Source organism: Crocodylus porosus, unplaced genomic scaffold (assembly GCF_001723895.1).
Source record: "Crocodylus porosus isolate Cpor-Errol unplaced genomic scaffold, CroPor_comp1, whole genome shotgun sequence".
In the NCBI taxonomy this organism is placed as follows: Eukaryota; Metazoa; Chordata; order Crocodylia; family Crocodylidae; genus Crocodylus; species Crocodylus porosus.
Window position 1 is genome coordinate 99,621,151 of NW_017728918.1, and position 25,563 is coordinate 99,646,713.

A 25,563-nucleotide genomic window follows, 5' to 3' on the forward strand; every position below is an offset into this window, starting at 1 on the left:
GATGCGGGCCCCCGGGAAGCAGCAGACTTCCCGGGCTAAGGGGTCGGGGCGGCAGATTGCCCCCTCAGTGCCCCGCAGGATAGAGTCTCTTGTTTATGTCTTCCAATATTATATTCATGAACGGAGGCCATACACTAGAATTTTTTCCTTGAGATAGTGAGACATTATGTTGCATACAGCATGGTAGCTAGATGCACATTTCTATCAAGAACTCAATTTACCCACCAGCATGAGTGTTGGTTGAAGCTAAAGAAATGTATTTCACAGTGATTCAGTTCATTGCATTCTTCAAAATCTATAATTAGAGTAGTCAAACAGGGACCCAGAATGAATCATTTTCATTCTCTTCCTTAGAGGTCCTTTGCACAGATTGCAGAGATGTGAAGTTCTTTCCATTTCCCCCCTCTTCTATCCCAAAGATCAGGAAGATGACAAGGCAACACCTTTCCCATTCCAGAAAGAGGTTTTCTTTCAGGACCCACCACTGTCCATTAACAAGCCACAGGGGTTATTGCTGAGCAATTTTATGTAAAGCACACTCTCTCAGCAAGGCAGGTGGGTGCATCTTCCTCTGTTCTCACCGTCTGTGTTGCTCTGGAAATCACAGTCTAGACTTCCCACAACAGAGCCCAAAGCACTCCTTATCCTGTACTGACTTTTGGATATGAATGTGACCAGCATGAAGGTGCATTCCATTTAGATAATCTCGAGATGCTCACAAAGGCATTTTGATTACACTGGTCTATAGTGAAGAAATGCTGTACTTCACTTGCATACTACATGTGCCTTCCCCCATCTCCAAAAACAAATTCCCAGGCTACTGGGAATGGGAAGCAGGATGTACTGTGTGCATGTGCACACCTGCACACATGCAAATGGCTGGGAAACAGCCAGGCAGCATGGAGAGCAGCTCCCTGCAAGTAAGTTTATGGGGGTGGAGGGGATATGGGGGGAACAGATCAAGGCCCTTATGGTGAGGGATAGAGTGGGGCAGAGGCTGGGGGTGCTGCTCAGCCAAGGCAGCACATGGGGCCCTGGGGACAGTGCAGGGAGTGGGATAACCATAGGCAGCTCATCCGGGGGGGCAGGGCACGTTGGGGGATGACTACCCACTGCTGTGTGCAGCCCCCAGGGGGGAAGCACTGAAGGCATGTGCCCCCCCAGAATTGTGTGTGGGGTGGGGTCAGGTGGGCAGGGGGCATGTGGCCAATGCAGAGCTCCAAGGGAAGAGCAGCAGGGTGGGGAGCCCGCATCTGCCCCAACCCCACTCAGCTCTGGTCTGGCCATTGCACCAGTGGGGGGGGGTTGAGGAGAGGGAAGGTAGGCATATGTCCTGCCTTCTAATTTGAAAAAGGGGGTCAACTATGTGGTATGCAGGGAAACAGTCATTAACATAGAGCCTTATTGCTTATTTCATCTTAGGTGTGTTTTTGAGCAATTTTTATTTAATACCTAAGCTACAATCCAGTGATTGCATTCTTTTTGTACTGTCCTATCATACCAGGGATTGTAATATGAGAGCAAATACATTCTAAGAAACAGGAAGGGACAGCTTTTTCCTCAAATGAAAGGGGACATGGAGGAAGAAAACAAAGCTAGCAGATGGGCAGAGACAAGAAAATGCTCAGTAAAGAGATCACTAGAGGACCAGGTATATATTACAGACTCTTCACTTAGAATGAGGATTCATGAGAAAAGACAGTAAAGCCACAGTTTAAGAGAGATGGGGGAGGAAGTATACTAAAGTCATAGCTTAGGCAACAGTGTAAAATGGGCCTTTCAAATCATAGCTAACACCACCACCCTCCTGATACACCAATACTGGAGAACTAATGGAAATGACAGCAATGTTACCAAATCTTCAAGGAGATTCAGAATCGGATAAAATGCAGGATTTAAAATGGGCTACTTTTACTTCATGCTGTGGCTTTGAAGTATATCATACTAGTTAAAATATGTGCCACTGTCCATCCCTTAATATCTATTCTCTCTCTCTCTTTTTCCTTCTTTGTTCTTAATTAGTTTGTCCAAGCAACTGTTGTTTGCTCTTCTCTTCTGCTTGTGTAAAACTGTTCTGACTTTGGCAATTTCAATATCACATGTGGGTATAGGTTCCTGAATAACATTAACTTTTCCAAAAGAGCCATTATGTCATCTTCTCCCTTCAGCCTGGACAAGTCAGTTGAAGTAAGTCAGTGGTTCTCAACATTTTAAATGCAAGGGACTCCTCCATAACCTCCCTGAATTTGGTACCCCCCCAGTGGAGAGCCAATAAAGTTTTAGCTGCCACCACACCAAGTGAAACTGCTTTATGCGGCTCTGCCTCCAGGAGAAGCATGCATGCAAAGCCAGACAGAGGAGCGGTTGTGATAGAGCAGATACCGCTCCCACATTGTCTGGTAGCTTGTAAACAGGAAATGCAGGTTTTGTAGAAGCGAAACATGGCTGTGTCCTACACCCAAAGAGTCTCCCCTGTGAGCTGCAGCCTGTGTTTTCTATTTACAAACTGCCAAACAATAGGGGAGGGCAGTAGAGTAGGGAAGGAAGGAGAGCAAAACCTAATGCAGGCAGGAATACCCACAGCCACAGGTGCTTCCTCATCCAGCATCACATGCCTCTCCAGAGAAGTAGCGAACAGACCAGTTTCACTTGGTCATAATGGCAGCAGCAGCACCAGCAATGCAAAGAGCCTCATGGGGCCCAGCTGAGAACCTCTTGAGTAGGTTCATGTACCCACCCTTAAAGATGCTATACAGAGCGGCAATATCAAACCTGATTGCCTAAGAAGACTTGCAAGAACAGGTAAGATGGGAGGACAGAGAATGACAGTGAGAGGTGGAGAAGGAAGAGATTAATACACAATAAAAATATTTTGGATTTCTGAAGTACATTGAAGTAAATGGTGCATCTTTCCCAAGGCACACAGGATTTAATCCAGGTAGAGCTTTTCATCCGAATATAGCAATGCAGCAATGCACTTCATAAAGACTGGTATCTGCATCCTTTTTTAAAAACAAAAAACAATGTCACTGGAGCTCATTGAAGTCAAAGCTTGGCTAAGATCACATGAAAGGTCACTGGCAGAAAGGGGGAAACCTCAGTGGAGGAAAGAAATAAAACAAATTTCTTATAACATTTATCATTTTCAAACCTTGAACAACAACTCATCTAATTTTGGTTTGGGATTTTTAGTATTTCTGAACCATTGTACTTGTATCTTTGATTAACCTCTTTCTGTGCTAAAAATGATTCTGTTAATTCTGCTTTCTTCTTTCTGTTAACCAGTTTTTCATCCTTGGAAAATGAAATGTTCTTCTCATTTGGTTATTGCGTTTCCTTATCTGATCCATATATGAATTTTATGGAAAGTACTTTTTTCTCTAAATAAACTCTCTAGTTGTTCCTCTTTATGTGACTGATTAGTGAATACCTGCTTTCCATATTACAGTAACTCTGCTGAATTAATCTATGAGATAATTCACCACTGTGGCTTAATCTGCTATTCTGCTCTTCACTCTCTCTCTCTCTCCTGATAATGGGTAACAACTGGATAATTTGCCATTATTTACATTCCTCTGCAAGTAGTGAATTAACCAGAGTTTACTGTATAAGCACACATCATACAGTTAATGTTTCTCCAATGCTTTGTACACTAAAATAGTATAGCTGTAGCAGTTATTCTTATTGCCATTTTATTAAAAAACATGGTCAAAGATGTGTTCAAGTCAGGCTAAAATGGTTAAGATGCACCATTTTCCATGTTTAGTTATGGAATTCTCCTTTTTAAGTTCTGGATTTTGTTACCTACAGTTCCCATGAGCACCAAGATCTCTGTTTTCAACATTTGGAATCTGCATTGCCTGGAAGTTTAGTTGGGTGATTTTACCAAGAAATTACCCTGATTTGTGTTTGCCAAATGGTTACCTAATATACCTTCCCAAATACTTCAATTACATGCAGTAATGTTCTAATGATATATAGGAAACCAGTCATAAATGGTCATTTCCATATGGAATTGCAGTGCTTCTGACATGCTCCTTAATTTTGAAAAACAGGAACATTAATTTGACAGTAGATTGTATTGTACAACTATTATAATTTTAAGATTAAACTTATCGCTTAACAAATGGAGCAGCCTTTTTCCATTATGTCTTTTTTCCGCATTATGGTTAATTGGTGGATAACAGTGCTTAACATTGTAGAGACTTCTTTTTGCTGATTAGCAGGGTTCAAACAGGCAGGGCTGCAATTTATTTATATACTATAGTGTGTCTCTCAATGACAGATTTATTCTCTTGTCATACAATGGAACAGTGTATTTATAGAGAAAACATCATCCAACTTTGGGGAATGAGAGAACCTGTTTCTTGACTCTTTTGCCCAATTATTTTGATTGACATTAATCATAGCATTATAAATAACTGTCTAATTAAGTTTAACTCTTTGTTCTACCCATAGGCTCTGCAGAAATCTCTTTTAAATTTTCTGTTTCTCAAATTTAGGTAAAGTGCCACTGCATTCATTGTAAGTGATGAGATTTCAATCCATCTATTTTTATCTTACGTTATGACTATCTTTTAGATGATATAAACTAAGCCTACTATGCGAGATTATCAGGACATGCCACATTGTGACTGAATGACTGCACAGTACTTTATGGATCTTGTTATATTTTTGCTGCTTTGTCAGTTTTAGACTGCAATGCAAGACACCAGAAAAGAATGACATGTAGTTTACTAGTTTCATAGGCTACACCTAATAATTAAAAGCGGATGAAAAAAAGGATCTGTATGGTATGGAGGGAGAAAATATATGCTACAGGAATATGTTCAAAATGATTGAACACATTCCTGTTTTAAAATAAAAATTAATATTACAGCAATTTTACTAGCATTGTTATTGGACCAGTAAATTACATAAGGCAATGACAGAACAATTAAAGATCTTTTTAGGGGAGGGCTGACTTTGTATCTTTCACTTAATGGGTTTTGTACTTTGGGGAGGTAGTTGATAAATGTAGACCCAGAAATATTATTTGCCATTACATTATAATGAAATATATACAGTAATATTCCTAAATAGTATTCCTGAAATTGTAATCCATCCCAGAGCAATTTAACACTGGTGATAATGATTATGCTTACAGCTCACCTGCATGTAACTCCTTGTACTCTGAAATCTCCAAAGTGCTTAGGTCAGGGTTCAAAGTTGTACCAAAATGGGACAGAAGTGTTTAGGTGTCTAAGCCCCAAAAAACAATTTAAATTGGGTGTGTACTGACAGCTTCAAAAATCATAAGACAAGCGAATTTGATAGAAACCTGTTTTTGGACTGCAGAGTTCCCCATACTAAAGCACATGCTCAGAGGTGATCAAAATGTTGCTCTGACTTACCTAAACACCAAAAAAGGCCCAAAGAGGCCTCCATCAATAGTTGAACAAAAAGCATTATTGACTTACATCAGCAGCATTGTATTTCGCATGGTGATAGGGATTCCTAAGTTTTGCCTAGTAGCCTACTGGCTACATGATTTAGCAATGAAATGGGGGACCTGAGTTCTAAGCTCTTTTCACTTTGACTAGATTCAAACCCACATCTTCCATTCCAAGAAAAGTGCCCTAAGCACCTTGAATATGCTAGATAAGGGCATTTTCCACCCCTTCTGTTGAAGCTAGGCCACTGGGCAGTCAAGAATACAAGAACTGTAGATTTAAGTGCCCTGCTACCAGGACTACTTCACATATTTAATAGTAGACAGCTATTGGGTTTTTAGGGTTAAAAACAAAACAAAAAGTCAGAAATCTGGCAGGAACCCAGGGTTCCCTCTTACCAGAAAGTGGCTCCTCTCTGAGCCATAGAAGCATGTCTCTGTTCTTGTTGGCTTCATGCCTCTTCCGAGTTTGGTTGCCCAGTGGCCAACCTTCAAAAAGAAGGAAAGGGGTGTGCCTTTACTTAGCTCATAGTTAAAGCAGTGTCCTGGGTAGTGGAAGATATGGGTTCAAATCCCCTCAGGCTGAAAAGGGCCTATAATCTAGTCTCATACTTCCTGGACAATGGCTCTTGCAGAAAAGATGAGCATTAGCCATTAGGAAGTTTTTCACAGTAACCAGACAAGGAAGGCATTAGGACTCACAAGTGAACAGAAGCTCTGTATATGTGGGAAAGTTCCTGTGCCCATCAACTGTCTTCTTAAGAAAGCTGTGCAGCTGCTTGCTGGCTGCCTATTAATCCAGAATCAGTGTAGTTGTGCACACATGGCCAATTGGGTGGGCTAATTTGCATCACTGAGTGACAGTGATGCACCACTTAGCCCAGATAGAGCTACACTGCTTATGATATAGGATGGGGTGACAAGCTTATGCCAGGCTCCAGATCGTATCTGGAACTTTGGGTTCTTTACGCATTGGATCCACAGGACAAGCAACAGCTGTGGTGGGGCCAGTGGCAGCAGGGTCAGAGGCAGCTGGACAAGTGACTGTAAGCCAAGAGGCCATTTTTTTGCAGTGAAAGGTATGGAGTGACTGTGCCTGAGTGGCTTTGGAGTGAGTTGGATGTTTCAGCACAGCCCTTGCTTGCCTGTTGCCACCACCTATGTCCAATGGGACCCCATTTCCATGGCAGGCCCCACCATGCTACCCACATCTCCAAATCCTCTAATTCAATAGCAGCCAAGCAGATCAGATGGACTAGCTCCATGGCCAGATCTTGCCCAAGGGACATATACTTATCACCTCTGATATAGGAGACAGCCCAAGGAACAGTGCAGCATGCTTGAGGACCTTCTTGGCAGGCACAGCAAGTTTTGTCCGATATGGTCAGTCAGCATGAGTCAGGCACATCAGCTCCTGAGAGGGGTAAGTGTTCAGTGGAGATGCTACTGCACAGTCATTACTGAACATTTATTTAATACTTGTATTAGCAAGTACTAAATAAATGCACAGTAACCAGTTACTGCGCAGTAGCGCCAGTGAATATCTTTTATGTGATGCTACTGCAGAGTAACATAACAATGCTGTGCAGCAGTGTATTAACACTTTCCATGCTGTGACATGCTACAGCATCTCATGTAGACATGTCCAGTGTTTCTTATTAGCTATACCTAGGTACCTTCAAGCTTTCTTAGAGGCATATAATATTATTCACTATTATCTGTGTAATGCTTAAGCACTGAAAACTGAATGGCACCTAGTCCATCTCTGAAATCTCTCTATTGCCAACTTGGGATCCTAGGTATATAACATGATCAAACTGAATCAACCTTTGCAACAAGGAGCTTAATACTTACCCACTGTGGTGCCTAGGCAGTATTGGATCTAAAGCCATTCTAAGCCATGCACAAAGACTGTTTTGTCCTCCTTGAGATCCAGTGGTCCCGTTCATGAATGTAACAACCGAGATCCAATTGTACAAATCTGCAAATCTTGTAAGAATCTCAGTGGTTTTATACCTATTGGCCTAGCTTTGCTCCATCAAGCCCATGGGAAAGCAGGATCAAATCTATAACAGAATTCAGTAAATGAAAAAAAGACTCAAACTTGCCTCTAACAACAGCAGGTATCTTTCTTGGACTTTGTTCTAGAAGTAGACGAGGTCCTGCAGAAAATGAATATTATCGTTATTCTTTATTATTTAATCACTGATTTGTAATCGCTGCCTTCCCCTCCCCCACAACTTGTATTATTCATAGCTTGAAGTATAAGCTCATTGACTGGAATATAAAACTGCTATTAGACTCAGGTTTTTAAAATAGATTCAGAACTGTTCCTGACTAAAATATTGCATTTCACATAAAATTTGTGCATATCTTCCAGACATCATGGGAGCAAAATGCATATCTTAATAAATGCAACAATCTATTATAAACAGACGTTTTAAAGTAGGACAGACAAAGTGGCTCAAGTTGAACACACATTTTGACATTCCCACAGTTCAATTCTTCTTCATTAGACTGTAAAAACTCAGAAGAGTAATACTGTAATAAAAGGTTACATATTCATGACCCTGCATCTATAGTAAAAGCATATTTTCTTCTGTCAAACAAACGATCTTCAGTTGTTCCCTCAAGTCCACTTATTATGAACTGTTTGAAGCATTGTTTGAAAAATATTGTATTTTTTATCCTCCAGGATTATTCTTAATTAGCCAGCACCAAGTGGGTCATACACTGTAAACATTAACTAGATTCTCATCTCTACTGCCTATTGAAACAGTTTTACTAGCTGGCAGCATAGGATTAGAACTTTAATGTTGTATAAATCTACTGTATTGTGTACAGCTATTATGTTCTTTCAGACTAGTTCTCAAACCTAATTTATTTTCAACAGATTTATAAACCAGACAATCTATTTTCCTTCCCTATTATTTATATTTTAGTTATTTTCTGTTCTGTAGGTTAGCAGTAGGGCTGTGCGAAGCTTCGGGCCCCGATACGATTCAGCAGAGACTCGGTCCGATTCGGTGGTCAAATCTCTGAATCCAAATCAAACCAGAGGACCCTTTAATCTCTCCAAATCGAATCAGAACCCTCTGAATCTATTTGGACAGATTCAGAAAGATTCATAGATTAGGACATAGAGACAGCTTTAACTGTTTTTTTCTATATGCCTCTAAGTAGCAAGGGCTCGTGAGTGTTGCAATGCTGGGACACATGGAGCATCCCACAAAAGCATGGGGGGCTCACCAGCACACTCAGCAGCAGACCCAGAAGTGGACCAGAAGCACTTCTGGTCTGCTTCCAGGTCCACCGGGGAGCACACAAGGGGGGCCCCCCCACCCATCCCCTTGGCTCTGTGACTGGTGCCTCCTTGGTCTGGGCAGGGGCACCCTGGGGGAACCCTAGGGTTGATTGCCAAGCCAAGAGGAGTGTTTGGGGGGCCTCCATGCTTCCCAGCAACCCCAGAAGTGGACTGGAAGTACCCCACACTCCTGTGGGACACTCCATGTGCCCCAGCATGGCAGTGATCATAAGCCATGCCTCCTACCTCAAGGTATGTAAAATAACTTTTAAAGTTGTGTCTTTGTCTGAATCACTTGTTCTCTGAATCAGCATTGAATCTTCAGATTTGGATTTGCCTAAATTGAATCAGGGACAGTGATCCGAATCAACAAATTGAATCACTGTCTCTGACTTGGGCTGAATACGAATCAAATAGAGCCCTAGTTAGCAGTCTGTTCTCCTGACCATTGTTTCATTCGATATTACTTATAATGTTGCATAATCACCTTTGGTTTTGAGTCTTTCATTTTGTATAATTAATTAGTTATAATCCTAATAGGTGTATGCCCCTTTTAACTAGTCAACAGCATCCATTCATTGCTAAGACTTAAGGTTCTGTAACTTTACCAGTTACAGATTTAACAGCTCAGTTCTTAGGAGCTGTAACTAGTGGATTGGAAGCTTAAGGGCCTAATAAACTACAGCATAAAACCACAGCCCACTATACTTGGGGGTAAAAGTTATTCCATCAGCTAGATGTTCATTGGTACTTAAGATGAGACAAGTTGGTGGCTCTCAGCTGTCCATCATAAACTCCAAACCACACTAGTTGGAAGACTCATAAGTCTAAGCTAAAAAATGCATAAGCACTGGAGAATGAGCTACTGTTGTTATCCCGATACGAAATACCCCCACATGGATGAAGGACAGTGTGCACAAAAAGCATGCTGCTTTGAAGACAACATTGTGTTTAAATGCTCTTTTGGTGGTGGTGGTGTTAAATCCCAGTTATTTGTAAATATGCAATTTAATTCATATAATAATTTTTAGAAAATATCATGTGTGGAATGCACAAAACATGGTTATTATTCCCAAATCATTAACAAAATGATGGCATTGTAGGTTTTATAAGAATGCTATTCTTTCAGGAAAAACTGAAAAGGATATTATTAATATTCTTAGATAGGGTTGCTTTAGCTTTGTACCAGTTACATAAAGGAAGGACAAACATTAGGAATTCCACTTTTTCATAGACATCAAGGGTTTAGTAATCATGCTTGTCATATCAAGGAAGCAAACCAGTTAAGTACATAGTTTCCAGCTAGGTCAGAAATAGCATGAGATTAGTGTTTCCAACACTACAGGTTTTATGATTTCCAGATCTACTCCAAGGTGAAGTCCAAGAGTATCAGTAGTTGAAAAATGAGTATAGAATTGGGAAAAGAATCTAAATTTTTCCTACTTTCAAAAAAGAGTCAATGAAAGTACTGGACAGAAGTTTAAATCTGTTTCTTCCTTCCTCTACGCCCTACCCCTGCACTGAACTACTATGCCTATCTTGAAGTGATAAATTATACAATTTGAACTAATTGCTTTTTGTAAGAGATGATAAAAGGGAGCTGCTCAGCATGTTGAGTAGGTCAGTAATTAGGAAGGATGGTTGGTAATTTTGTGCTGCATGATAAAAATCTATCTCCTGGGGTACGGATCTAGTACCTATAGGTCAATGTACAGGACAGCCCTGTTACCTTCCTGTCCTTTGTTATACCAACAGAGTTACAATGATTGCTCCAGTGTTATTCAGTATAATCCCAGAGCTAGACCATTTACCACTAATGACTTGTCAAGTTCTATTTTATAAGGGGTTTTTTTTATAAGTTTTAAGCAAATCACTTATTTCATGCAAATTGACCACATGACCCAAGTACGAGAGTGTTTAAAACACCAAAAGCTTCAACTCCACAGATCAAAAAGTCTCCCTTAGGCCAGAGTGTTTGTTCTGAGCAGGTTCTTATACATCCTGATAAAAATCTTCTTTAATGTTTCCATGTGTTATTAAATGTCTGCCTATTCACTTTGATGGGAAGGCAAAGGACAGTAGCCAAATAAATATTTCATCCATTCTTTTGATGAAATATGTTAAAGGGGATATCCTAAGTCAAATTTCTTTTCTCTGTCTCTCTTCCCTCCCTCCCTGGCAAGTTATAAAGCAGAAATGATTTTGCTGCTGCACAGAGAACTCAAATAGAAATGAGGAATTGGTTTTAACAGATCTGACCATTAGGATTTAATGGAGTCCACCTTCCTGACTCCAGCAGTGCCTAGAGTGTTTATGCTGTAAATGAGGAAAGGACAGGGATTCTTAATGACCCTCAAGTTGCTCCAGGAAGCACAAGGAGTTCTCATTACCAAGATTACAATTCATATTATTAGATCTTAAATTATCTAGCTGGCTAAAATGCAGCCACAGCCCTGAATCAGAATTCTAGTAACATGTACTCTGAAAGGATGTCTATATGTGCAAAAGATTTCTACAACATATATAGCTATTCTTTTAAGAACATACCTTATTTTTCTACAGTGGACCACTGAAACGGAGACACTTTTTTTTTTCTTTTTGTCTTTAGGGCCTGATTTTTCCCAATAATCAGACATGGAGAACAATGTACATATTTGGTAACCTGCTGTGTACGTACTGTTATCATGGCTAATTAACTGGAGAGCTGGACAAATAGTGAGGTTGTGTCTAAAATTGCAGTAATTGCACTTGACTTTTTTCAATGTCAGTTGCTTGAGGACCAGGTAAGGTTAGTGTAAAGTAAAAAAATGGTGAAACACTCAAGTTCCTTTAAGCTCACTCACCTGTTGAAGAAAAACAATCACTAATAGTAACATCAAGACATAAGTAGTTTTTTTCCACTGATTGAAAGGAAGAAATATTGTTCCATATGTAACAGGAGGGTTCAGGACACCAGATGTTAATATGGCTGGATCGTTCAGACTAAACTGAAACCAGGTGACTGTAGCTTCATGAGGCTTGCATCACCAAAATGTATAAAGACATTAGAGGTATGATGAAAAGATGCCTTCTGATTGGATTTATGCATATTTCAGAATTTATGTTTTATGATGAGGAATACTACACATAGTGTAATTATCTTAATTTCCTTGTCTTAGGGAACATCTTTCTAAATGTGTGAAAAATGTCACATTTAGATTATGATAGCAAAATAAGCCTCTGTCAAGAGAGATATTTGCTTTTTTTTTTGCCTGCCCTGTTTGCATGAACCCAGTCTCCTTTGATGTCACAGGGTGTCGCCTCTAGATTAATTTTTTCCTACCTCAAAATATAATTAAGCCAAAGAAATTACTCTCCAAGAACAGGCAACAGCAGATATCATTATAGACAACCCATTATTCCCAGAAGCTGGCACTTGCAGCAACAAGACAATGGAATGCAGCACTTGGAAACTCCCCCCCTGCCCCACAGAGAGGTGCTTACAGATAATTTTTATATCTTGTTTGTATTCAAGCAAATACTTAACTAAATAGATGCAAATACGTAGCATATCCTACAGGTCTGACTTAGTGATTAGGCACAAAGTCTCAAAAGCCTGGGAAAATATCTCAAGTATATGTGGACTTTATCCATTTTACTTTCTCTGTAATAGACTCAGTTTAGACCAAAATTCAAACCAAGTGCTTATTAATGCCTGGAGCCAGGTTTGATGTAATACCACAAGAAAACCAATGAGATTTGTCAAGCTTACTTCTGGCTAGGGACAGACATTACACGCAAACCTGTTTAAGTAATCAGAAACTGGTTTAAACCTCTAACAGAACAGATGTTCAGTGGACATAAACCCATTTGAAAATGGCTGAAACCAGTTTGAGATAAACCTGGTTGAATGCATCAGAGTTAACTGATTTGGCTCAAACCAGTTTATGCCTTGTCTATGCCAGACCCCTTGCTGGTTTAAGGTAAACCGGAGTCTCCCAAATCCCAGCATGCTCTTGGGCTGGGTGGGGCTCTCTGCTTCACAGTAGGGCTGGCCCATCCTCTCTATGTCTGCCTGGCTTCTCCTTGCTAAGCAAAGATTATTCCCCACTGCCCTGCACCTTAGCAGACTGTGCAAGCGCAGCGGGACAGGCAAGCCCCGAGACCCGTGGGGCGGAAGGCTCTGCAGCTATCGTCCACCCACAACCCTGGGAGGCGCGGCGGGTGAGCCCCGAGACCTGCGGGGCAGAAGGCACCGCGGCGATCGCCTACCTGCAGCCCTGGGAGGCAGGGCACTTACTAACCCGTTGCAGGTGGGAAGAGAAGCCGGCGGGCTTAAAGGCGAGCCCGGGACCAAGGAGCAGCGGACCGGAAGTGCCAGTGCAGGAGCAGACTGCCGGCAGAAGCGCAGCGCGGGGAAGACGCTCCGACCCGCGGCCATCCCGGACGTTCTGGGGCAAGGGTAAGGCCCCGGAAGGGGCGAAACCACAAGGGTTGTAGACCCCAAAGTTGGTGGTGGAGACTATGGTGGGTGGGAGAACCCGACCACGGTGAATTTGAGCACGGTAGGCTGCTTAACCTTCAGGGTGGCTAGTAGCCCCAACATACCAAGGGAAGGATTCCTCCAGAGGGGAGAGGACTCTTAGGGGAACGAAAGAAGTTCCCAGTGACCCGGACTTTGGGGAACTCTACGTGGGCCGGCGGACATAGGGAGACGGGATTCGGTGCCCGCGAACGCGCTGAGTGCAACCCTAGACAGGGTGATTACCGGGAGTCGCATATCTCAGGCGTTGGCCTGCACTCCCTCCCTCAGGAAAGGGGGAAGGGGTTTGAGAGACTGATTACAAACTGGCACAGAGGCCCAGGCAAGGGTGTAGGGGAGGAAGGAGCCCTCAAGGACCACCCCTCTGAGGTGACGGGAAGTCTCATTTCTGGACCGGAGCACACTAGAAAGAATTCACTGAACCTAGTAACCATCCAAGTCATGGCAGGCGGTTCTGGCATACACCGCTCTGGGAACGACACACTTCCGGCCGGAGGTGGGGACGGGATGAGAAGAGACAGTGCCATAATCAGGCACGTTGACACAGACACCTTGGCATTAGCCAGTAGACCACATGCTGGTTACAGTCCCTGATGTGGGAGAGACAAAGGCAGACAGGCTTTTTGGAGCTAATCAACAGGTAGCTTAATGTCCTTCCTTGGAAATGCTGTTTGGGACGAGCTGTTTGCTCCCTCCCCTTCACCACTCCCTGCTAAGCAGAAATTCCCTGCTCCTGTCTGCCTTGAGAAGTGTCTGTGTATTAGCCAGCAGACCACATGCTGGGTCTGTGCTGAATTAACAGATAGCTGGTAAGGTCTCTCTGTTTTCTTAATGGAGCAATAAACACTGAGGTAAAGGTGATAAACACTGTTATCAGCTACACCCTCCCCCTGCCACCTGGCTTGCTTGCCTGTCAGTTTGCCACAGACAGTATACAGAAGCAGGGAGGGAGAGTGAAAAGCTCCATATCATCAACAGATGCATACACTGCACACACACCCTTGCCTCAGAGTGCTAGCCCAAGGCTTCAGGATGGCAACACCCCTGCCCCTTGAGCAGTGAGCGGAGAAAAACCTAGGACTGCAGACAGGGTGGGGGTTTACACTGCTCCCTAGTCAGAGTCCCCCCAGGGACTGGCCACCCCCTGCTCAGTTTAGCTCTGTGGAAGCACAGGGAGGGCTGCTGGAGTGCCCCCCAGCTTCCAGCCTGAGCCACTTCAGGCATGTGGCTGAGTTTCCTCAGTCCAGAGGAATTGTCTGTATGGTTGGAAACTGGTTCAACCTAGCCAGGTTAGGCTAACCTGCAAAGATTGAATCAATTCAGGCTCAGGCTTTTTGAATGTCTGTCCGTAGCCCAAGAGGACTGAAAACTGGATGGAATCCTGATGTTCTTACTAATTTTGACAATCAAGTTTTGACAATCAAGATGAGAAAAATCAGTCTCTCTCCATACTACCAGTATTTTCTTCTCATACTTCAGAATTGACACTTTTCTGAGAAATGGTTTCTTCACTCAACACGTGTGTCCTGAGAAAAATGACAGGCAATTTGGATCTCCAGTAGAAAAGTACAGCCATATAGCAGCTATTAAAAAAACTTATGACTAGAAAAAAATATATCCATTCATTTTCAGGGGAGAATGGACTAAAATGAGGTCCATCAAATTACCAACACTTCTGAAGGTAAGTATTAAAGTGGCACAAAATGATACCAAAGAAAAAAGACAACAGTTTAAAACAAATTTTGATTCTTCAAATGGTGTATGGAATACAGTGGTGCAAAAATGGAGGTCTGAGTTAGAGAATGAGAAATTAATAGATTATAGTATTTACAGCCAGCATGTCAAACATGCTGAGCATCCATGAATCCCTGTTTTTCTGTACCATTCAGATTGAGTTTCTTCATTAAACAGATCAGGGATGCCAAATCCTATGGCATGTATGCCACACAAGTGGCACAAGCAGACTGTATGATGCACACTGCAGATCAGGGAAGGCACAAGCAGCACAATGGCACAATAGGGCATGAAGTAGAAAGCAGAGCAGCAGACCAGGCAGGGGAAGGGGATTATAGTAGTGTGCAGGAAGGGTGCCAGGCTAATTTGTGGCCTGCCTGCCAAGGTTTCCCCCACTGAAATAGATAACTGCTCAGAAGACAGTGAGGCTCCAATGACATATTGGTCAATGTTTCCTAAGAACAAAACACTGTAATAGGACTAGGATATTCAGCAATTATCAGCTGCAATGAAATCCTTTAACATTCATAACCCCTTACATTACTTATCTACCAGATAGAATGATTATGGTGCTTCAAAGGAGGGTGATTACACATTATCTTATACAAACATTTAACATGGTCCACTAAGGTTTAAAAATCATTTGAAACAGCATTGTCAGCTTGGAGTTCTGGATATATTCCAGCATTATTTTGTTTCTGTTTTTCCTTAAAGCATTGTAAAGATACTTTTAAAAATAAACTATTAAAATAATCTAATAGTCTTTGAGAGTCATCCCTCTATTTAGCTAGAAACAAAGGACAGTAGGTTAATGATGAAGGTATAGGAGGATGTATGCAGATAAATATGATAAATGCTCCTTAGGAAGGCTTGGCGAAACACTGAAGATCATCTCTTTTGCAGTCATTGCACATTATGCTGAGTAGAAAGCAAGACCTACTTCTATTTTCTACAGTGTGAGATTTTTAGTTAATCCTTGTTTCTTTTTTTAATGCAAACATATTGAATTCTTCTGAATAGAAATATTTTCTTGGACCCTGCTGGGGTAATTAGCTGGAAACTAAATGGGCTTGAAGTTCCCACAGATCTGACTTCAGGTTGTTGGCTTTGTGTGCACATCACAAGGTGAAGTAGTTCAATCCACTAACCTTTCACTGGGCCACATAGCTTGATTAAAAATCACACCTCAGAATTCTAGTTTGGTGTTTTTGTCCTGCTTTCCAACAGACATTTATCCCACACAGTTTGGCAGTCTCTGCCCAGGCAAAGCTCAGGGTATTTAAGTAAGACAGGCTTGAAATGCATTGGCAGAGCTGTGAGGTGAACCTTTTACTCTGCCAGAACTATCAGTCATGACCATAAAAAGAATCTAATCAGTACAGAGTTGCACAGCTAAATCCACCTATATTTTGGGAGCTATTTTTTGTGAAATGTTTTACTACTGAGCTTCCTAGGCTGCTCGTACACATGACGATTGTCACCATGTACATGACACAAATTTCCTTTGTGTGGCTTCATAACATCACACAATACATGTGTGCAAGGTTTGGCGGTTTCAAATGAGTTTGCAACGTTGCAAACTAAAACACATCTGCATGTGGTTTAGTTTGCAACACTGCAAATTGCAGAGATGCAGCTGTCAGCTTGCCCTCCTGTTGCAGGGGAGGCGGGCAGGCTCCACAACAAAAAAGGAGTGGGCACCTCTCTGCTTCTTCTCCCTTCAGCAGGTGTCTGCTAAAGGTAGAAATGGTAAGGGGCCCAATCCTTTTTTTTCCACAGAGACTGCTTGCCTCTCCCATTGCTGGGGGGTGAGCTGTTGGCAGCCTGAGTGGCCCCTGAGCTGTCTTCCCTGAACCCTCTGGGGATCCCAGCACCCTGTGCACTGTCCCTGCTGCCTTGTCACCACCTGGGACTGCCCGGGAATGGGCTGGCTTGCCGCTGGGGCAGCACAGGGAGGCAGGATGGGGAAAGCTGGGTATACTGGTGGCTGGGTATTATGGGTGGCCTTGGGGGGTGACACCACCATGGAGGGAAGGACTGGGGCCTCCCACAGCTCGGGGGCCACTTGGCCTCCCAGCAGTTCGCTCCCCAGCCATAGGAGAGGTGGGAAGGCTCCAGGAAAACAAAAAAAGATTGGGCCCTTTGGACCTCCATAACATGTCAGAAAAATTGAAAAACCCACCATTTCAATTTAGGGGGCATAAAACAAAACCCTGGGGATTAAATCCTGTCACATGTACAAGTGCCCCTCATGTCTGAAAGTGTTTGCCTTGGCTCTCGTGAAAACCCTTCCCAGTTTTGCTGTTCAAAAACATGTACCCAGCAAGGAAGCTTTTTGTTGAGACACCTGGGAATATGTACAGCTGGTCATACTTCTCTTTAAACAGAAAGAACATTGGAGCAAACTGGTGAGAGCTGCATACACTCTGGCATCCAATGGGCCCCAGACATCCAGAAAAGGACTCTCAGAGAGGGCCTATAGAGATTCAGATAATACATTTAAGGGAAATAAAAACATTTTTCTGTTCCAGGAGTTGCATGAGAGTAGCTTATGGTTCACAGCTCACAAGGTAAGTTTAATTTGGTTGTTTTCCTCTATTGCCATATCCCAGAACTATCTCAGTAGTATTACTCAGCTATTTTGCAAGCAGAGAATCTTATGTTATATTTAGCCATATACTTGGAAAGTCAGTTATTGGAAAAATGAACACTACGGTAAACAAATACAACATGCTTGTTATGGACCGTTAAAGTCATTATTGCATATTAAAGAGTGAGAGAAATATAGTAGATTCCATGGTAATTATACAATGAAAGGGCATCTTTCCCCAACTGAATGCTTGGCATCCTATGCAATGATCCGCAGTATAATTCACATAAACTTCAGCACTTTTGCACATATCTCTCCTGGCTCTTCACCTATATATCACCTACTCCTTGCCATCCATGCTCAAATAAAGATGAAAAAAAACCAGAAGGAAAAAATGGGATTGTTCTGGCTAGCAAAAATTAAGCAGACTGAAGGAAGTCCTTATTTTGCTTGCAAACAATGATTGATTTGTTGGGATTATCTGTTCCACAATTTTTGATTTCTTTGCACTTGACTTTCCCTCCTATATGTCACCAGTTAATACCAAATTACATTAGTCCAATCATGGTTGAGAATCTTAATGCTCAACAGGTGGACCAATTACAATACTGTTTTAGGAGCTTTGAAGCTTTACTCCTAACTTGAGGAAAGAATGTACATGAAAAATCCTGATGGACAAGGGCAGTCTGGCATTAACAAAGCCAAGTTACAGATATCAGGCTGCAGAAGTTGGGGTTCCAGATCTGTTCACTTGAAGGCTTCTACAGCATCTCTGATTGAGTTTTTTTGCCAGAAGCAAAAGAGGAATCGAACAGCAATTATGATGTTACCTGTTGTGTCTATATTTGAAAACAACAGAAAAGATGAATAAACAAACACTTTTTTTTAAGCTATTTTTTCAATAATACAGTTTGAAGTTAAATCACAATGTTCTGAAATATTTGATTAGTCCATCTATCCAGACAATGACCCAGAACTGCAAAGGTATTTTACATGACTACCTCCTATTTAGATTTAATAGGTTCTATCCTGATTACTAAGAGGATAGGCCCATATCATCAGAGAGATTATACTCAATGGGTGCATCCAGATGTGAATGGATGTTTGGTTCCCTGAAGACAACTAGCAGCAGTGCACCTTGTGCCACAGCTACTTGTCCTCAGGGAATGCCCATGCTGTGTGCCTTGGTGCATGGCAAGTTACCCTGGAGATGGTAGGGAAGGCTGGAGCCAGCACTGTGGAGGCCTCCCAAAGCTGCAGCTGCAATGATTCTGCCAGGCACAGCCTGGCCAGCAATGCAAGTTCCAAACATCCCAGTTCCACTTTTCAGCAGTGGGTCAAAAAAAATTCAGGGGTAAAAAAACCCCACAAAAAATAAACAATGGAGCAGTGCATGCATGGGCAGTACACCCTTGCAGCACAGAAAACATTAAACTGTGTGATATATGGTGCTGCACACTTGTTTGTGATGCCACATACTGCATGACTGTCCTCATCTGGATGAGCTCAATTGGTGCATCTACACATGCACTTTAATGACCATTAGCCTATTATAATGTGCATTAATGAAAGATAAGAAAAGAGCTTTTTACTGAATGCACATTAAAATAGGCTAGTGAGCATTAAGCATCATTTTAAAAGCATGCTGTTTATTTAATGTACATTAAACCAGGCTAATGCACATTTTCCTAGTACCTCAAAATAGAGGGTGCCTGTACATGAGCGCAAAGGCTGCTTTGATGCTCTGTAATTAGAGCGCATGGGAGCAGACTTGATTAATCAGGTCTGCTGGAGTACAGTAATTACCACACTCCAGGCAGCCTCCATCTCTCATATATCAGTGTCCCTATGCTTCAAAATGGTGGTGGGGTGCTTGAACTAAAGCTTGTTAGATGAGCTTTAGTTCAAGTGTCCCTGCCACCAGTTTGAAGCACAAGGACTCTGATATACAAGATGCTGTAGTTTTTTAATTACAGCAGCTCTCAGAGCTGCTTTAATTAAAGCACACCTTCCCATACTCCACCCCTGGAACATGTGTAAAAGTGCCCAGAAGTACTAGATTTAATGTACATTAATGAAAGTGCATTAATGCATGTGTACCAAATAAAGATTCTTTTTCCTTTAAAAGTGCTGGGTTCTAATAGTATTGGGAATCAACAACTGTTGATATTATGGACAACATCACAAATTCTGTTTAAATGCACATGTAGGAGTTATAATTGAACAAAGCAGTATCATTCCTTGTGACAGTCATTTTTAGAAGCCATTTGCTTTTACAAAAAGTATAGGGATTACAACCTGAATCTTTCAGGCTGAAAAAAAAAATCATACATGCACAGCTGTTGCCTTCAGAATACACCCACACAAATAAGCAAAAGTTGTACTCACTGGTAGGGAGGTTAATAGGAATTATAAAGGTACGGAAAAAGCTATTTGAGGAGGTGAATGATAGTTTATTGTAACAGAGTAATTCCCTCAGTGCTCCTTCCCCTTTTTGTCAGCGATCTTCTAGACAGAGTTCATTTCTAGGAAGGATGCTCCTGAGACTCAGAAGATAGGAATTTAAGTCCTTGCTGTGCCAGAGACAGCTTTTCTGATTTTGGGAAACACAGTTAGCCATTCTAGTTTCCCATCTGTAAAGTACTGTACTGTAACAGTACTTTCATCCTATAGGCATGTTACAAGCATAAATCTATTAAAGATGAAGGTACTTGGCCCCTATGAAAGAGGAGGCCACAGAAGATAGAAAAGACTATGCTGATGCTTACCATAATTACCTGGATATAAGACGACCCTGAATTTAAGACAACTCTCCAATAACTAGATTCCATTCATGAAAAATGTACACATCTGTCTCTTCCAGGTACAGAATCTAATTATTGGAGGATCCTCTTCAATTCACCTCCCCCCCCCACCTCCCCCTCCCACACACATATATACACACTACTGAATGTGATGGGGGCACAGGCAATGAGGGGGACTGTAATGGGGCTGGCAGTGGGAGAGAAATGCAGCTTGCCCCCTGCCTCCTGTCTCCCCCCACTTACCCACCTTGCTCCTACCCACCCACAGCCTTAAGCCTCCACTCCCCCTTCCCAGCCCCCCTTTCCTCCTTCCATGCCACTTCTGCCCCCCTAACTGCAGGCCCCCACCCCACCTTCCCAGCCCTGCCTCTCCTCCCTTTCATGCTTTTTCTGCCTCCCACAGCCTTGGGATCCCTCCCCCACTTCCTCCCAGCCTCCCTCTTACCTTTTCTCCAGTGCCAACAAGCTCCGTTCCTGCTGTAGTTTGAGGCATAGAGCACAACTCTAGCCTGATCCCATAGCAGTGGCCTGGAGCCAGATCTGTTGCTACAGGGCCAAGCCCTGCTCTGTGCTCCAGGCTGCAGTGGAGATGGAACATGCCAGCACCAGAACAAAGATAAGGGAGTTGCAACAGTGGGGGAAGGGGTAGAAGTGGCATGGCAGGGGAAGTGGGGCAGTGCAGAGAAGTGCTATTAAATAAAGGAGCCAGGAGTTTAAGTCTAGGATCCATAATTACATAAATAGACTAGAGAGATGATCTACAGTCAATGAGATGAGATTCAAAAAGGAAAAAATGCAAAGTCCTGTACTTGGGACAGAATAAAAACATGCACAAATGTAGACTGAGAAATAACTGGCTAGACTGTAGCACTGCAGAGAAGGACCTGGGGTTAGGGTGGACCATAAAATGAATATGAACTAAAAGTGTACTCCTGTTGCAAAAAAAAAAAAAGAAAGAAAAAAAAAGCCAACAGCATCCTGGGTTGTATTAACAGATTAACAGGAATATGACTTGAAAATCAAGAGAAGTAATTTTTATGCTTTATTCAAAACTAGTGAGATGTCACCTGAAGTACTATGTCCAGTTTTGGACTCCACACTCTAAGAAGGCTGTAGACAGTTTGGAAAGTATCCCATACAGGAGAACAAACAATTAGAGGCCTGGGAGATAAAACTTATGAAGAAAGACTGAAAGAACAGGGGTTATATAGCCTGGAGAAAAGACAGAGGGGTTACTTGATAACAGTCTTCGGAGACCTGAAGGATGATTATAGAGAAGACAGAGATGGACTTTTCTTTGTGGCTGTAGCTAGGAGCAATGGGCTCAAGCTGAAGCAGGGGAAATTTAGGATGGAAATTAGAAGGAACTTTCTCCACCCTTGGAAACTTTCAAAAGCAGGTTAAACAGACACTTGGCTGGGGTTGTTTAGTCAAGGATGATCTTGCCTTGAGCAGGGGGCTGGACTGGTGACCTTATGAGGTACCTTCCAGGCCTACTTTTCTGTGATCCTATTAAAGCATTGTGGGGGAGTATATTTATTTTGATAGCATCTAGCAAGATGTAGCAGGATAGACTCATTTGTCTAGGCTACAAAAACAGAAGGAAGAAGGAAAAAATACCATATTAACTCAATTCGAATATGAAGTTTCCCCCTCCATTTAACATGGGGGGGAAAAGCCCCTCAACTTACAATCAAACACAAGGTAAGTGGGGGCGGGAGGAGTGGGAACAGGCAACTGCTGCAGGTCTGGCCCCAACCTGAGGTTGGGGCCAAAGCTGGAGCCGAAGCCGAAGCTGGAGCCAGAGCCGGAATTTTAGGTGTCACCTGCCCACCCTGCCACCACTAGCTCTGCATGCCCCACCACTCCTCCCCCACAGCCACCAGTTCCACCTCTGCATGCCACTTCTCCCCCTCTCTCCCCTTTGCCACACTCCTCCTTACCTCTGCTCTACGCTTTCAGACTCTGTTCTTGCTGCAGCCTGGGGCACAGAGCCAGCTTCACACCACTGCTATGGGACTGGGCTGGAGCATATACCAGCCATGCACCATGCTGCAGCAGGGACAGAACCTGCCAATGCAGAGCAAAGGTAAGGGTGGGGAGAGGGGCAGGCAGGGGGGAGATGGGAGGAAGGGCGGAGGCAGGTACCTGAGGCTGTGGAGGGCAGAAGCAGCATGGAGGGGAAATTGAGGGGGAATAGGAGAAGGGGAAATTAGGGGAGCCAGAGACTGCAAGGGTGTGGGGCAGGCACAATGAGATGCAAGTGTGGTGGGGCAGGCAGTAGGGGGCAAGTTGCCTGCCTCTCTCACTGCCTGCCCATTACCACGTTTCTCCTTACTGCCTATTCCCCACTGCCCCCCAATGCCTGCCCCATTACTGGCCCCCCAATGCCTGCTCTACCATGTACCCCCCTACTGCCTGCCCCATTGCTTCTTCCTCATCACCTCTCCTCCCACCACCTGGGGGAGGAGGAATTTAAGATGATCCCCTAATAATTATATTTCATGCATGGAAAAGTATAATAATGCCCATTTAGTAGAAACTAATTGTTGGGGGGGGGTTGTCTCATATTTGGGGTCATCTTGCATTTGGGGAAATATGGTAGTTGAATATGATTGCAAAGGTAAATGGTAAAGGGAGCCGACTATAGCTAACTATAACACCTGCAGGAATGATGTAGAAGGAAGAGGCCTTTACAAAGAAGCGGAAGTTGACATTAGAAAGCAAGTGAAGGAATATGCTACTCGAGATGGAAAAGGAGATAATTTTTCATTCTTTTGATGCAAGAGATAAGAAATGGAGTGTTTCTGCACAAAAGAAATTGTTCCAAAAATCACAAAAGAAGGTATTTTGACTAGCGTTTTTCAGATTTTTTAAGTTAATGCCTTAAGGTTTTTTAAGTTAATGCCTTGAATGCTCATGTGCTATGTGTATCTTGCTTGTACTGTCTGGCCCTATGAAAAGGTAATAAATACCATGCCATTATTTCTGGCCATGAACTTGCACAATCAAAGACAAAGAAAGAACTGACTTTCCCTTGAAGTGGGTGAGTGCTTAAAACGCAGGAATGAAGATACAGGCTTAGCTTCTGTAAGCTGAGGCTGAAGACAAAACCAAGGAGGCTGTAGGTACGTAATTATCTGCATTTTTCTGCCATCTCGCAAAATCGTGGCTTTAAAAGGAACAAGTTTCAAACTCAGATTTGGCTAGGTTCCAGCAATCTTCTTCCTTATTCAAGCTGAAGGAGATAGATATCATAGGGAGGATGTTTTTTTTTTCTTAAACATTATTAAAAACTAAGCTATAAAATTAGTGGTTTAGATTTGTCCAGACCTGCTTATATTTTTAGAAAAGTCTTGTGCTGTTTTTCCCTCGGTTATTAACCGCATTGCTTTAACTAATTGTTTCTTTTAGAAAGGTGCCTTTAATTTTGCTTTTATCCTTTCACTTACTCCTAATGATCTAGGCCTGGGTTGATTTATTCTCCTCAGAAGATTTTATAGCTGTGGTTCTGACCTGTTATATAACCCACAGGTCCTTGTGTATTATAAGTCCCACTCTATATGTCTCCATATAGGCTACAAGGTGTTACAGCTTCCACTCAAGCTTTGGCCCTTTAGCTGAACCTGGACAACTAACCCTCACCCACCTCTCGCTGTCACATACAAATCCGCACTAAGACCTCTAAGAAAGCCTGTAGTCAAAGCTTAAAAGGTGCCTTCTTAACTGTAGTGGCCCTAATGGATAAGGCACTGCCCTCCAAAGCCAGAGATTGTGGGTTCAAGTTCCATTTGGGGTGACAGTTTATGCCTTGAGGGAGCTTTCTGCTTCCCTCTTGGGCTGGACTCTGTGATCTCATGAGGTCCCTTCCAGCCAGTAATTTCTATGAAACTCTCCCCTTCTGCCCTGCTTTCATGCAATCTCCAGACTTCATCCAAGAATCAGAATTTGATGGAAGATGGAAGTAGCACTAAATAAAGCTAGATCTTGACAACACAGCAAATGCAAAATCTGTCAACACATCTCCATTACAACCATAAACAATCCAACACACAACAAAAGTCAGGAACCATGGATCTTTCACATACCTCAAAACATTTTGATTCCAAACATGAGGGGGGTAATTTTTCCGTTGGTAGAAACTAGTAAAATTTCTACTAATGTACTCTTGTGAGGGACTGAAATCAAAATCAAGGTAACCCTCTTGACGACATTTATTTTATTGCGTCATAATTCATTGTTCAGTAAAAGAATCAGTGCCGAATCTTCAGAAGCTGATTGGGCTGAATTGATTCAGGACAGTGATCCAACTCTCCAAACTGAATCACTGTCCGCTGAATCAGCCAAATCTGAATCCAAATCGAATACTTCCCTAGTCAGACAGGCCTAATATATTATGTGCACATGTACATATATATATATTATGTGTATATTATTGTGTGTGTATATACACACACAAACACACATGCTTTTTTCTCCTTTTCCTTCAAAATTACCTGCCTTCACCGCCAATATTTTTAAGGCCTTTACTATAGCTCAATCATGCTGTTATTATTGAATCTTTTGCAATACGGCTTGTGATTTCAATATTCTTTTACTGAACAATATATCATAACACAACAAAATAAATATCATAAAGAGGGTTACCTTGATTTTTACTCCAGTCCCTCACAAGAATAGATTAATAGTAATTTTACCAATTTCTACTGATGGAAAAATTACCCCCCTCATTTTTGTAATCAAAATGTTCTGAGCAGCTCACAGTAAACTATTAAAGAAAACAATTACTTGTGTGTGTACGTATGTATATGTATATATGTATACACACACACACAAGTAATTGTTTTCTTTAATAGACTCTGAAAATAGTTTTTGATATTTTGGCACTAGCATAATAAAATGTCATAAGGGTGTTGACATCTGGCTCTGATTCAAGGAGAGGATGATATAGGCAGGGAATAATGGATGGCACGTTGCATTTGCATCTGTGGGATTATGTGGGGCGGGGGGGGCTAAGCACTGATACATCTCCCATTAAGAGATCAATGTCATATTAGAGTACTCCCAAGAAGAGCCAGGGAAAGAGGTGAGCTGGAGACATGAATACAATAAAAGGATATTAATGGATGCTTCTCAACATGTTGTGTAATTAAAGTGAAATTTAAAGAAATAATATTT

General features: G+C 42.3%; 1 protein-coding gene across 1 annotated transcript in view; it reads right to left on the reverse strand.

Annotated features, from left to right (window-relative positions):
- Nucleotides 1–25,563, reverse strand: part of TRDN (triadin) — a 195,353-nt gene that overhangs the window by 34,308 nt on the left and 135,482 nt on the right. Inside the window, exon 12 of the mRNA XM_019538202.1 lies at nucleotides 7,540–7,593. Within this exon, the coding sequence (XP_019393747.1) occupies nucleotides 7,540–7,593 (54 nt within the window). The remainder of the gene's footprint in view (nucleotides 1–7,539; nucleotides 7,594–25,563) is intronic.